Source organism: Passer domesticus, chromosome 1 (genome assembly GCF_036417665.1).
Source record: "Passer domesticus isolate bPasDom1 chromosome 1, bPasDom1.hap1, whole genome shotgun sequence".
Classification (NCBI taxonomy): Eukaryota; Metazoa; Chordata; class Aves; order Passeriformes; family Passeridae; genus Passer; species Passer domesticus.
Genome location: NC_087474.1, coordinates 141,312,747 through 141,326,843, shown reverse-complemented (window position 1 = coordinate 141,326,843; position 14,097 = coordinate 141,312,747). Strand labels below are relative to the sequence as shown.

Genomic DNA, 14,097 nt, shown 5'->3' with positions numbered 1-14,097 from the left:
TTCTGATTATCCCAAGCAACACTAAAAACAAGTTTCAGCAACTGAACCAAGCTCCTCCTCCTCCAAGCCCAATAAACAGTATGCAAATAAGATTTTAGTAGCAGTACCTCCAACACCACATATTTTTTCTAAAACACAAACTTAATATTCACCTCACTTCTGTTGCACTTTGTGCATAGTACAAGACACTGAGCTTTTTGAGACCTGTGTTAAGATTTTCCCCCTCCTCTTACCACTGAAAAGCCATTATTAAAACAGGTTTAAAACTTGTTTTACAAGCCTCTCACCCAGAGAGGCTCTCTCCCTTTACAGGTATTGCTATGGGCAAAGCCTTTCCACAACATGGCATATTCTCAGGAGAGCCACACTTACAGTCAGTTCAGGTAAGAAAAGTTCTTCTTTTCAGTCTCCTTAGTAGATGTAAGATGAGACAGGAGCAAAGAACATCTTCTAAATATGATTTTTACATTGAGTTCAGGCAGGCCAGGATATCATAAACTAGTTCTCCTGAGAATTTCAACAATTGTTCTGTATAACAGTAAGGTGCCTGAGCTATTCGTGATCAGCTCTGCCAAAATGCTCTGAATAGCCACACTGCTGTGCTACACCCATTCCTCTTCCACTCTAATACAGGATCCAAGGCAGGGTGGAGGGAGGAAGTCGGCAGCTCCCTTATATAGTGCTTATACAACTAAGGAGCTCTAGAACACTCTGTTTGAAGAAACATCTACTCACTAAACATGATCAGTCTTGTAAATCAGTGCAACAGGTATCCCAAATAATTTCTTAATGACAAATTTGTTACATACAATTTGGGGTGGAGGGAGACAGGGGTGACAAACTTACATCCATTTTGCGAGCAGCCGTGTCCTGATCATAGTGTCCCATGAGGTTTGGGAAAAAAGTCATATTGTAAGGCATTCCTGAACATCTGGAAATAGTAATTGGCTCACATGTGAATAAACTGTGCCCTTGCACCAGAGCTAGAAGTAAACTGCAGGTCACAGACAACACAAGCGCTCCCATTTTGTCAGGATCTCCAACTTCAGCACATTGCTCAGTTCAGTAGTTAGACAGACCGGCGGTGCACAAGGATAAAAACACGCATCTTCCTCCGCCAGCTCCAGCGCAAGGCAGTGAGGCACACAATCAGAGTTCTCAGAGCTGCTTTAGCTATTGCCCCATTTTAGCTGAGTTCTTCTTCGAGCCTGTACGTGCAAAGACGGGACAGGGAAGTGAACAGCAGGATCAGCCCGACCGCGACCACCCGTCCGAAGGCCGAGCTCGGCTCCCGGCCGGCCTGCAGGCGAGAGGGCGGCTCGGGCCGGGCCTCCCGACCCCACGCACCCGCCGGGGCCGCGGCTCGGCCAGCCGCGCTCCGGGAGCGGCGCGTTCGAACCCCGCTCCCGCCCGAGCCCCGCAGCCGCCGCCGCTCCCAACGCCCCGTTCCCAGCCCCGCCCTGGGAAGCGGCGCCCGCGGGCCCGGCAGCGCAGTCGGCCCAGGACCCGGGGCTCGCCGGGCGCGGCGCCGGCGCCGCATCCCCGCCACGCCCGGGCCGCGCCCCCGCCGCCCCCTCACCGGGACCCGCCCCCGGCGGCACCCCGCGGCAACGCTCCGAGCTGGAGTCGCTGCTCTCCGGGACGGGACGAGACGGGACGGGGCCCGACCCGCTGCCCGCCGCACTCACCGGTGGCGGCCCCTCCGCGATGGCCGCCCCGCGGCACCTGCAGGATGTGGCGTCTGGCGGGCGGGGCGGGGCGGCTGCACCTTCCCGCCCCGGCGGGGCTGCGGGCCGGCGGCGGCGGGCGGGGCCCCGGCGGGGCTGCGGGGCTGTGGGGAGCAGTGACCCGGCCGTGCGGGGTGCCCCAGCGCGCCTGGCGTGCCGGGGGAGCCCCGGCTGAGAAGGGCTCCGGGACTGCAGCACAGACATTCGAGAGTCGGGCCATGAACCTGTCCCGCTACTGGAAGCGATCTCGAGGGTTGTTTCCAAACGCACCTCGGCCTCTGCCAGGCGGGAGGGCTCCGCGGCACAGGGCGGCCGGCCCCCGCTGCCACCTTCACTGCCGCCTTCACTGCCACCTTCTCTGTCACCTTCACTGTCACCTTCACTGCCGCCTTCACTGCCACCTTCTCTGTCACCTTCACTGTCACCTTCACTGCCACCTTCACTGCCACCTTCACTGCCACCTTCACTGACACCTTCACTGTCACCCTCACTGCTACCCTCACTGCCACCTTCTCTGACACCTTCACTGCCACCTTCACTGCCACCTTCACTGACACCCGTGCTGCGACCTTTACTGTCACTCTCGCTGCCACCCGTGCTGTGACCTTCACTGCCACCTTGGTTGCTGCCTTCACTGCCACGTTTGCTGGCCCCCGAGCTGCCAAAGGCCCGACTCCTCAGGAGATGATGGGTGCAGACACTCAGTAGATGAGGCTACAGCTGAGGAAGGGATTGATATTAGAAGTCGATGTTCAGCAATTGAATTTGATGAAGGAAAGGGAAGTAATCAGAAATATTTGCTGAGGAAAGGGACGCTGTGGTGAGAACAAAGGGAAATGACTGTTCAAGTGAAGGAGGAGCATTGTGGTGACTTTGGTGCTCAGACTACTGCTGTCTTCCAGAAACACAGCTCGAGGATGTGTGAACTGTCCTCCCACTGCTCCTGCACCTGCTGCTGGCTGAGACTACACATACCAGACAAGTACTGGCCAGTAGTGCTCAGCTGTGTTCACAAACACAAGCCTGAGCTAATGAGACATGACTATAGAAATTCGGAAGGTTACCCAGCAGAGGTGACCAAATTTCTCAGCATGGAGCCATCCAAGGTCTCATCGGGCTGTTGTTCAGCCATGCAAGTTGCTCCATGCTCCAGGACTGGAACAGGAAACACCAGATGCCGAGACATGCAAACCAGATCTAGGCATGGTTTGATGATGTTCAGGCAGCACTGCCTTTCTTCTAATGAGCCCCTAGATAGTCTGTGCAGTCTGGCACATTCACCCAGAGAATCCCTCCATGGATTGTGTGTGGAGAGCATGAACCTGCATGTGGTTATTCAGAAGACAATAAGTATCTAGAAGCTCTCAACTGTGCAGGTATTTTGTGTGTCATCCTAAAGAAACATAAAACTGCTCCAGATTCCCTTACACCAAACCACTTTAGCACCTCTGTGAATCATGAGGAGGATTATACCTACCTGCTGCATATCCACATAGTTCTGGCACTTGAGCACATGGAGTAACTTGATAGCTGGAATTAAATTTGCTGTACGAACAAGCAAATGATGCTAAATTAAACGCTATTTGCAGGTTATGGAAGTTAATGTACTTTACTATATGGTAACCCCCATCTACATTATCCTTTGTCATTGCTCCATTTCTCATCTTCCAGCTGTCTTCTGTCCTAGTCTCTCTAAGTAGCTCTTCCTATCCTGGAAATACTACATTTTTCTTTTCATGAGCTCTGAGAGGCCACATACTCTAGGGGTCTGGAAGTGAGAGTCCCAGGAGCATGCAAGGGACAGTTTCCCCACTCTTCTGCAGAAGTTCTTGGGAAGTTCTTGATCAGGCCTTGCTGAAGTTGCAGAGTTGCTCTCAGCTCTGGGAACACCATCAGACACACTGAAACCTTGCAGAGACAAAGCATGTTCAGTGCAGATTCACACTCCACCAGATCTCTAATGAACTCTTTTTCCTTTCTAGTTCCATTGACTAAGGCATTATATAAAGTCGTGGCTTAGTTTGCTCCATCAGAATGCATTTTATAACATAAATCTCTGAAAAACAGATATGGTTAAGTAGCAATCTTTTCCTTCCCTAAAGACTGTCATATTTTTATTAGATGACAGGAAAAGGCAGAGAACAGGAAGCATGAACCCTATCTTCAGTCACTCTATTAACATACTTTCTTTGCTCAGAACCTAGTTGTTAAGCAAGTTATTCCAGAGGTTGGTTCTCAGAGTGTGATCTAAATATATTTGTTTCTGGCTCTATGAAGGTCTTGACTAACCAGAGTGGGGAATGTGAGCACTCTCTTTGGTATCTAGCTTTGGTATCACACTTTTAAGTATGATTAAGTATTTTAAGCATGTGCTCAGCTGTATTGCTGATTAGGGATGCAACTACTCAGATGTGTAAATACTTTTCTTACCTGGCACTGAAGATATTGTTAACATTCCAGTTAATATTGATTTGCTGATCTTCCCTGGCACTGCCTCAAATAATTATAGTTTAGCAATTTTTACTGCAATGAGTATAAGTTATTTAAAGCCTTATTTAAATCCTAGGTCATCTTCAGATGTCTTTCAACAAATTTAGTAGAAGGGAATTCAGCAGTCACACAGCAGGTCCTTTCCAAGCTCTGCTTGCTCCCACCATCTTTGCAATGGATGTGCTTTGTGCCATCCCCTCCATGCCCATGCTCCCTCCAGCTTGCTTAAACCCACCCTCAGCAGAAACATTCACAACTTGCCTGGGCTATGAGCTAAAGCACCATTTTCTCCATCCCATTTTTTGTGGTGTCATCCCTCCATCCGAGGCAAACAGCAAGGTGACCATGTTTGCCTGCTGTGTGAACATGTTAGTGCCTCACATGCTCATGCTTTATGGAGGAGGGATCTCAAGCCGTGGCAGTTGTCAGGAAGAAGCCTTCCTCAGACACATGGGATGATGTCTGTGGTGGTAATGCTTGGAGTCTGCACACGAGTACTAGTACATGAGTTTCTCCTCTTGACGCATCTAAAAGCTTCATAATTGAATCACACTGTTGGAACATTGTACCAAAGTTTCACCTAATGTAATTTAAATGTTACAGATTTGACAATTACATAGTTTGATGTTGGTTGATTCAGTTATAAGGCTCATAATGTTCTTATCATTCTGCATTTAGAACACATTATTCATAATTTGTTGGAATTTAAAAGGACAAAATAGCCAGCAGATGGCACTAATAAATCCTATTGTGAGATTTAGAATGGCAAAGTGTAGTTCTTTTTTTCTCAAATGCATTTTGGAAATGAAAAAAACTAGACATAACAGCATTACTGACAAAATTTTACTTTTTAGTTTACAGAAATAGTAATTTCCCACTTATTTAGAAAATCCAGTCATTGATGAGTTAGTGCCTTCAGAGTACTTCTGCAGTCTCATATAGCTGTGTCAGTTTAAACCTTATTTATAACATTTTCTTCCATAAAACTGTAAAGTCACCCACCTCAACTCACTACAGCAATGAAGACTAGAGAAGGAATCATTTAGAGAAAGACAAAATGTTGGTGCACTGCTGTGTATTAACCTCATTACTGGGTACTTGGAACCCACGTCATGTTCCTCCCTGAACTAAGTAAGTTACTTAGACTTTAGTCCTTCAAAATATTACAGCTGTGTGGGTTGTGGCACCCACACACAAGAAGAGGCTGATTTCTTTGATGTAAGAAGGATCTCAAGAAAGATCTCATCTTTCATTTGTCTGTAAATGACAACACCATGCCTTCACAGCATTGCTTTAATAAAACAGTGATTATGCTAATAGTATTTCTTTCCAAACAGGTTACCTCACCTACCCTCGGATATTAAGCACAATGCAAACTAAACAGGAAGTACGCTTGTAAAGAGTAAACTGTCCTAACAGTTCAAGGCCAAGGACACTTCATTCCTTGTGGACCTTTAGCAACTGCCTTCACTCCTGATAAATCTGCAGCCTCTCTGGGTGGGTGACAGTAATGGCAGCAGCAGCAGCAAGCATTGTTTATGGCAGAGCCCCTCTTGTCCCACTGTTTCTGTGGCTTAGACAATGTCACACCAGCTGGGGAAAAAGAAACCTGTGTTTCAGAGCATGAGCTTTTCCTATGGAAAAGACTGATACAAACCAAACGATCTGTTAGAGTGGACAGGGAAGGTATAGGTGATTCTGACAGCATAGCAGAAAATCCTGGTTTAATGAGGTATATTGCAGCTTTGGGTTTTACTCCCTCCAAAACATCGACCCATTAATTTGAGGTGAACTGTCCATTTCAATACAATCAAAGCAGGAGTGTCACATATAGGTAAAACCTTGCCAAAGAAAGGCTTTGTAAAACCATGGTTCAGGCCTTGTTACTTCAGCTAGCTAACAGCTAGCCTGTCCCATGAGAACCTGCTAGCACATCAACCATTGCTCTTGGAAACTGTCTGACACCTGTGAAAATAAGAATTCTATCCTGTGAGAATCCATGAAGAAAAAATGTGAACATCTGTTGAACAAGACGGCCTTATCACATGCCCATATGAGCACCTATGAACCAATGCCTTGAGTGGTAAGAAAGTTACTAACCAGTTAGAATTAAACACAAGGCTTTTGAAAACCATTTAAAAATAGGCTGTGAACATTAATATGCAGCTTTTGCTGCTTGACTTTGAAAGTGTCATGTCTGTCTTTATCCTCCTCACAGTGACAGAGGAGTGACTTCACACAGATTTCAAATGCTGTTCTTTAAGTTGGTAGTTCAAGATATTTATTGAAACGTGAGCATGCTAGAGATACAAGAAAACAATAGCTTTGGAAGTTCAGAGGCACCTACTATGAGGTGATTCATGTCAGCCTGTAAAAGGCAGACTAATGAGCATCCACAGCAATGTTTCAGGACATTGATGATTATATCCATCCATTAAGCAGCTACTGTGTCATCTCTCCTCATCATAACAATCCTGTGCTGCAGGGATTTCCCAGGTTCTGATGAACTAAATAACAGAGTACCTTGTAAAAATAAAACAGATCTGCCTGTAAATACATCCTCTCATAACCTCCTCCCGGTGGGAATTCTGGAGTAGCAGATTCACTGTTTGCTAAACCATGAAGGAAGAAGTTCAGATAAGAAGCACAAATTTTTCATTATTATTGCTTCTCAGTTTCTTTAATAACACTTCTTTTAAATCCTGTGGAATAAGGTTACTGTTAATATGTGAAAAATTTATTAGAAAGTGTCATGATCACTGTATTCATTACCTTTAGAAACAGAACAGCAAGTCATTTTCTGTCTTTTTTTGGTCACTGTTTATGACAACAAAAACTTACTTTAATAATGGTTTTAATGCTCAAAAATAATGCTTCTCCTAAGCCTGCTTGTAGGTGCTCCTAAGCTATTATAAATGGAATCATGCAGAATACTAAGTGGGTTTTCAGCTGAGACATACAGTTTTGCCTGAGATCAATGCACAATACAAAAATGAGTCACTCTTTAGATCTTATAGTAAGTATAACCACGTAAGAACTAATTTCTCAGGTTAATAAAACCTGCTATACTCCAGGACTTGTGTCAGCATAACTGTTTTAAATTAGGATTTGCAAAATAGGGTTCTGGAACCAGTTATACCATGTCCTGGGAGATAGTGCTGACCACTTTTAAGGCTTCCAAATTACATAAACCTCATATGCTTGGCTTCCTTCCGTGTTTTTTCATCCTTGATGTTTAAGATCAACCGTCATATAACCAGTCAATGTCTGGAAACTAAGCCTTTCCATCCAGGCATTTGTAGTCAGATGATGGAGACAACTGTGGAGTGTGAAAGCATCTCAAATGTAAATTATAGCAGAAAATAAAATCATAGAATTATAGAATGGTTTGGGTTGTACATGGATCTTAAAGATCATCTCATTTCAATTTCCCTGCCATGGGCAGGGACATCTCCAAATAGATCAAGTTGCCTAGATCCCCATCCCACCTGGCCTTAAACACCTGCAGGGGAGGGGCAAGTGGAACATGGAATATTGTCAGGAAAAAAATTAAAAGAGACAAAGCCAATAATGAATGAGATAGGAAGATTTTAGTATGCATCAGTAGTAATCACAGTAGGTCATAAACAGAAAAAAAGCTTCATTAGCAAGGGATTGAGTCAAACCATAAAAATGATTTTTTTCTGACTACATCTAGTTAACATTCAAATTTGTCTTCCCACTTGGCATGCCAGAGTTTCAGTAATTCACAGATGTCATCAACTGTGACAGCAGACAGTTTGGGACACAAGGATGCAGACAAGGGGCTAACCACTACTCTCATGTATTTTTACATGACTTTTGTACAAAGTGTACTGATTTCATGTTTGTGCCTTTATTTCCTTTCTCGGACTTTCTGACATATAGCTGAGTGTGTTCAACTTGAAGGCGAAAGAGGAGGCCAAAAGTCAGAAATTAAAGCTTCAGATAGAGAAGGAAGGCCAGGAGCCAATGGGGACAGAGGGGCAGGATTCTCCAAAGTATAAATATGAGAAGCAGAGGAGAAAGGTCAGAAGGTTCTTTGCTTCTCTGAGAGGAGTGTATGGGATGCTGGGTGAGAGTTTACTTGCTGTATGGGGATGGAAATTATAAAGCTCAGCCATGGGCAATTGCTCAGGATCTTACAAAGCATCCAAAATGGCAAAGCAAACCAGAAATGTGGCATATAAGCAAGAAGAAAAGGGAGGCCTGAGATACCAGGTGGGATTTATGCCTCTCTGTGACACAGGAATCCTAACCCACCCTTCTCAGAGCACTGGGTCATAAAGGCCTATAGCCTCTTTTTTCCAAACAGGGTATATGGCAGAGAAATATCCATAAAACATTCACTATTATAAACAGAAAGTGAAAGGCATTCATGCCATCAGCTCCTGGATCCTAGAGACCTTCTGAGAAAAAGAGACACTTAGGATTCATGGGAAAGTTCTCAGGTCTTCCTGGCTGACAGCAGCCTAATCACCATTGTTATCTTTGTCCTCAGAGGACCCAAACTGCCCTTGAATTATAGAGATGTCCATGGCCTCTTCCCTGGAGCATGAGGTGATGCCCTTGTCCTGCAACAGAACACAATTTCGGAGCCTTCCAGTAGCAGAGGACAATGACTTAGCAATGGATAACTGCTCATTGTTGTATTTAACTGTTTTCCAAGTCCAACTCAGGGCTTTAATGTTAGTCCTGCACTGCAAAAAGTTGCATTTCTACCTGTGCTGAGCCATATGGGCACAAAACACCACAGTGAGTCATCCCATGCCACCAATTGTCACCTCATGTACTGATGATCCTTTGCTCAAACTTTCGGGCAGTTTAAGAACCATCCAAAAGGTCCAGTTTGGATCATGATATGCTGGAAGTACACATTCTTCTGGGACATTGTTTTTCATGGTTGCATTTAGGGGTAAGTTTGGAACTACATTCTATGTCTGGTCTAATTTCAGAGTGGTATCATTCTGTAGAGCTGACACTTTCATGGTGGAAAGTGAAGAAAGGCAAAACAATCCCAGTGCCATAGGTCTGCTGAGCAGGAAGATGGAAAGGTTGATCATGGCTGGGAGCCCCTCCAGACCTAAGGATACTGACAACACTTAAGGTAATAAGCCAACCAATCCATGTAAAGAGGAGCACGGACATTCAGAGATGGCAACCCTGTTTACAGAGGTCAGAAAGAGAAAGATATTCCATACCAAAGGTATTGTAATAACCTCCTGGGACCCTTTCAAAATGTCAGTAGAGAAAATCAATAGACAAGAAAAGAATCAGTTTAACTCACCTAATTCAATTTCTGATGGAAATGCAATTGGAATAATGTTACTAGAATTTGTCAGTTTGGCCCTTGGATTCATAAATCTTTCATAAATTCATTTGTCCCGTGTCTTCTTTGTGCATGTCACAACGGCTAGCATAAGTACTTAGAAACTTCATTCTTCACCACTCAATCAGTTATTTGCTCTTGATAAAAGGGACTGAAATTAAACAACAAAGACAGTGGTTTTTTCTATTCTCCTCTTTGTACTTGCATTATATGAACACATGCCTCATTATATTTTGCACCAAATTAATTCAACTTCCTTAGAAAAACTCAGATGAAGCTGTTTAATGAAATGTTGTGGAGTAATTGATTCTAAAAACAGAAACAATTTTAATAGAATATCAAGTTCTGTTATCATATAAATATTAATGTATTCACTAATTTATACAGATATAACTAGAACAATGATTTTATCCAATGGACTGACATTCCCATAATTTCATCATTTCCCTTGTTCCATTCCCCTCTCTGTGCCTTTTCTGGCAAGATATACTTGTTTATGCATCTCTGCCAATTGCATTGTGTCTTTCCTCAGCCACTGGCAAATACAAGGTTTCTACACACCTGTGAATAAAGTGAATAATTTAGCTAAGCTTTTGTTTGAGCTCTACAAGAACTGTGTAAGTGAAACTCTTGAATGCCAGAAACAAGTTCTCAAATCTCTACCAATTTGGAAAAATCTAAAGTTGCTTTATATTCAGAAGCTCTAGCTGTGTCAGTTGAAATGCTCATTTTAATCTGTGTCTGAATTTGAAAGCAATAAAAAGGAAAGAAAATCAAACCTGCACTACTAGAGCTTTCTACTTTCATACTAATTTGTGGTAAAATAACATGGTTTCTTCTATTGTGGACTATTGTGGGAGAACAGCAGCAGCATAATCCATGTTGAATGAATAAACCCAGAGGCTCACTAATGTATACAGGAAAGTAATTTTTTGGTATTAAAATGTTTATAAAGTATTGTCTAAAATGATAGAAAAGTTATTTTCATGTTGTATAAAATTATATAAGCAAAACCATAGGAAAAACTACAAATGCACTGATTTGAGCCCACAGTTAAGTCACTTTATATGACAATACCAATATAAAGTGTATAGAGTGTGCAAGCCATACTCACTTTAAAGTTTTTATGCTAACAAAATAGACAATGTTGTATGCAATGGTCTTAGTAGTAGTGAAAATCAGTGTCTCTTGAATCAGAACTTACCTTTGCTAAATGCAACCAGAATGGTCAGTTAGTGGAAGGAGAAAGAAGTTATGTAGACCTATTGCCACAGAGATTTAGATATATGGAAGAAAATCATAGAGCAGGAAAAATTTATACTAAATAGTACTAAAGTGTAAGCAAAGCTTAAACTTGTCTGTCATGTGAAGACACAAATCATTATTTCTTTTGACCTCAAAGACATCCCAAACACCCAGCAGAGGTGGAAGGTGCTATTACTTTTCTAAGAGTACAGCAGGCAGTATGAGAGCATTGTCAAGATATATTTTATTATAATACACATGTCAAAGAAGTGGTCACCTGGACTTGCTCAAGCAAATCTCCAACAGGTTCTTGAGAGCACAGAAATATATCTGAGTGGCACTGACTGCTCAAGTATGTGGGATAAACCCAAAATGAATTTGAAAAGAAACAGTCCAAAGAACTGAGCAGACATAAGTGAGGATATCCTGAGCTAATAAGATCATAAATTTGCCTCTGAAGATGTCCTGGACCAGCACAGTTTTATTGCAAGAGGGAACTGGTTGTTTTGTTCCTGTGTGTTCACCAGAGGTGAATTTGCACATGTACCATATGTGCAAAACAGATGGTCTGGGACTAGGACCCAGAAGCAGGTATTGGAGCTAAGACATTTGGCAGCATAAATTCACCCTGTCATAAAAATTCATCTGTAACATGAAATACCAGCAAGAGCTTATTAGACAGAAATTAAAAATACATATATGGTGAAGACATAAGAAATTATTTCTCACCATGGATGCAAGTAATCAATACATTGTAAGAAAATACAGCATGCAGACAGATGTGCAGCAGTGATAGCAGCAATTTTGTGTTGGAAAAAAAAATATACTACTATATATTCTGGATGTTATTCTGTTATACTTGTTAATTATTCTTCTAAATTGTCAAAAGATGTCAAGCACAGACCAGGGACAGAAAATCCTTATCAGATATGAAATCCCAGCTAGAGCAGGAATGGGTGTAAAGTATTGTCTTCCACAATGATTTTAAACATGTTAGTTCATCTGAAAGATGTTTTGAATCAGAAATATGAATAATGAATATCATTTGCATAGGACACTATACATGTACATTAATATTGAACTCCCTACATCCCAACAGTTCCCAGAGATTATGATACTGCTTGGGTGGGGTTGTAGCTGTTCAGTGAGTTAATGAGAATTAATTTTGCCCATTCTTGGCAGTTGTGATCATGACCTTTAGTTTTCTAGCCCACATCTGAATTGGTAAAATTACACTCTCAATAATACAATAATGTATCTAATAATGTGCTACAAAAATATGTCATATTAATAGTAAAGTGGAAAATAATAAAGTGGAAAAAATTTTCTAGGAGGGAACTAATTTGAGGGCAAAGGAGATGCTACTGCATTGCAGAAGGGCTGGTTTAGGGACTTGGACAGGCCACAAATCCAATGTTTTAGGTTCAAATCAGTCTTTGGGTCAGGCAAACTGAACATTAAGCCACTTATTAAATGTGACCTAGAAAGTTCTACCTGCCTTGCATGAACAAGCCCAATATTTAATTTCCTGGTAAAACCAAATACAGATGAACATGAGTAATTTCATGCCTTTTGTATTTGACAGCTCTTCATAGCTGATAAAGAATAGCCTGCTGCTTAGCTATGGTGCCTTTTCTTAAGCTGCTTTTTGACTGTGAGCAAACTGTTTTTTCAATCCATGCAGTAATACCCCAGACGTATTTCCCCGTATCCAAACATGTGGGTGTTCTGCAGAGGTTAATGGAAATTAAATTAAAGCTGAATAATACTGATTATAATGCAAGAGTGTGCAAGCAAAGCTAATTAATACAACTGGCAGTGTAGCTCAGTCTTGCCCTGTGACACACTCTCTCTCTTTCTCCTTCAATCCCATTTTTTTTCCTAAGCAGGGACCCGAAGCTACTTGTTTTATACAGTCTTGAATGGATAGATATACATCAGCATCCCACATTTGCACTCAGGACTTAAATTATATTCTATCCTCTGGAAAGATGTGAAAAGCTATTATATTCTTCTTTTTTCCTCCTTGCTTATGAGCATCCCTGTTCTACCATTAGGATTACAGTATTTCCTAGATTTTAGTGTTTTTTCTGTGCAAGGAGATGTAACAAACAAACTTGGACTTTATCTTGATTAAGTGGCATATGTCAACAAATGTAATTTCCGGTGGATGAGCTCACTTTTTATCTTATATTAATGATCCAACTTTGCCATTAGTTTACCAAAGGGGAGAAGAATGGCTTTTAACTATGGATAGTATGCACAGGCTACCTGAAAAAAAATTGAAAATCAGAATTAAAGATTTGAAAACTGGAGGGTGGTAACAGGACAGAATGAAATCTTGCCTCCCTGCATCTTAGAGTATATCTTATTTCTTGCTAGCACCTTTTCCACATGCTTCACTGAGCCAGTCTGGAAAGGAGGCACCTGAGAAGGCGCTGGTGCAATGAGGGATGCTTGGCCTGAGGACGATGAAGGTTTAGTGTTTCAAAACTAAACAGTGTATTGAGTTCAAAGGCTCCACTTGCAAGGTACTGTGTGATCCCAGATTTTGAAGCATCCTGTTTGTAGGGTTCCCTTGGGCTGTTACATGTCTGACTGCTGGACTGTGGCTTCCTTGTGTCCCTAAAACCTTCTTCTTTTTTGGCACATCTGAAAGCCATTCCTTTGATACTATTCTTCCTTTTCCACAGGAAACAAGCCAGTTGTTGTGTCAGCATCCTGGCCAGGAATCAAAGAGAACAAGCAACTTGTCAGGCAACACCCAGGGCACAGACAATTGGGATGGGGATGATATTTCAGTGAGAGCCTTTCTGGTAGCCAGGAAAAATATAATGAAAATTTAATGCAATTCTGGAAAAAATAAGAAGCATTATCCATAAAAGTTATGAGTTTATTTCTATGGCAGAGGTCAAACAACACCACAGCTACTTTTCCATCCTGTGCTCTCCAGTCAGGAATAAGAGCTGTTATTATCCATGTATTCTAGCTGCCTCATAGCTGCCTCATGGCATCTTAGTAGAGAAAGTGTCTCAGATTCCCAGTGTCTCCCACTTTCGCCATGACAGCAACCACAAACTCTCCCATTTATAATTACAGAGGTACGACTGTATTTTGATGTCATAATCCCTCTTTGGCAAATACACCGATTTCTTATAGGAATATATATATATATTTTACCTTCTTTCATATGACCAAACATGAGCCACAACCTGAGGACATCAGATACAGAAATATTCTGATTCCATGAATAGCTGATGTGGGAACCATTCATTACACCTTTGCCCT

General features: G+C 42.3%; 1 protein-coding gene across 2 annotated transcripts in view; it reads right to left on the bottom strand.

The window, feature by feature from the left end:
• FZD6 (frizzled class receptor 6) overlaps nt 1-14,097 on the bottom strand; it is a 43,411-nt gene that overhangs the window by 25,674 nt on the left and 3,640 nt on the right. Inside the window, exons 1-2 of one of the 2 annotated variants that reach the window (XM_064393722.1) lie at nt 1,689-1,819; nt 847-1,208 (exon numbers count right to left, since the gene is read on the bottom strand). The exons of the other annotated variant lie outside the window; for it this stretch is intronic. Coding sequence (XP_064249792.1) covers nt 847-1,026 — 180 coding nt within the window. The 5' untranslated portion in view covers nt 1,027-1,208; nt 1,689-1,819. Of the gene's footprint in view, nt 1-846; nt 1,209-1,688; nt 1,820-14,097 lie in introns of those variants that run through there. 2 annotated transcript variants of the gene reach the window in all.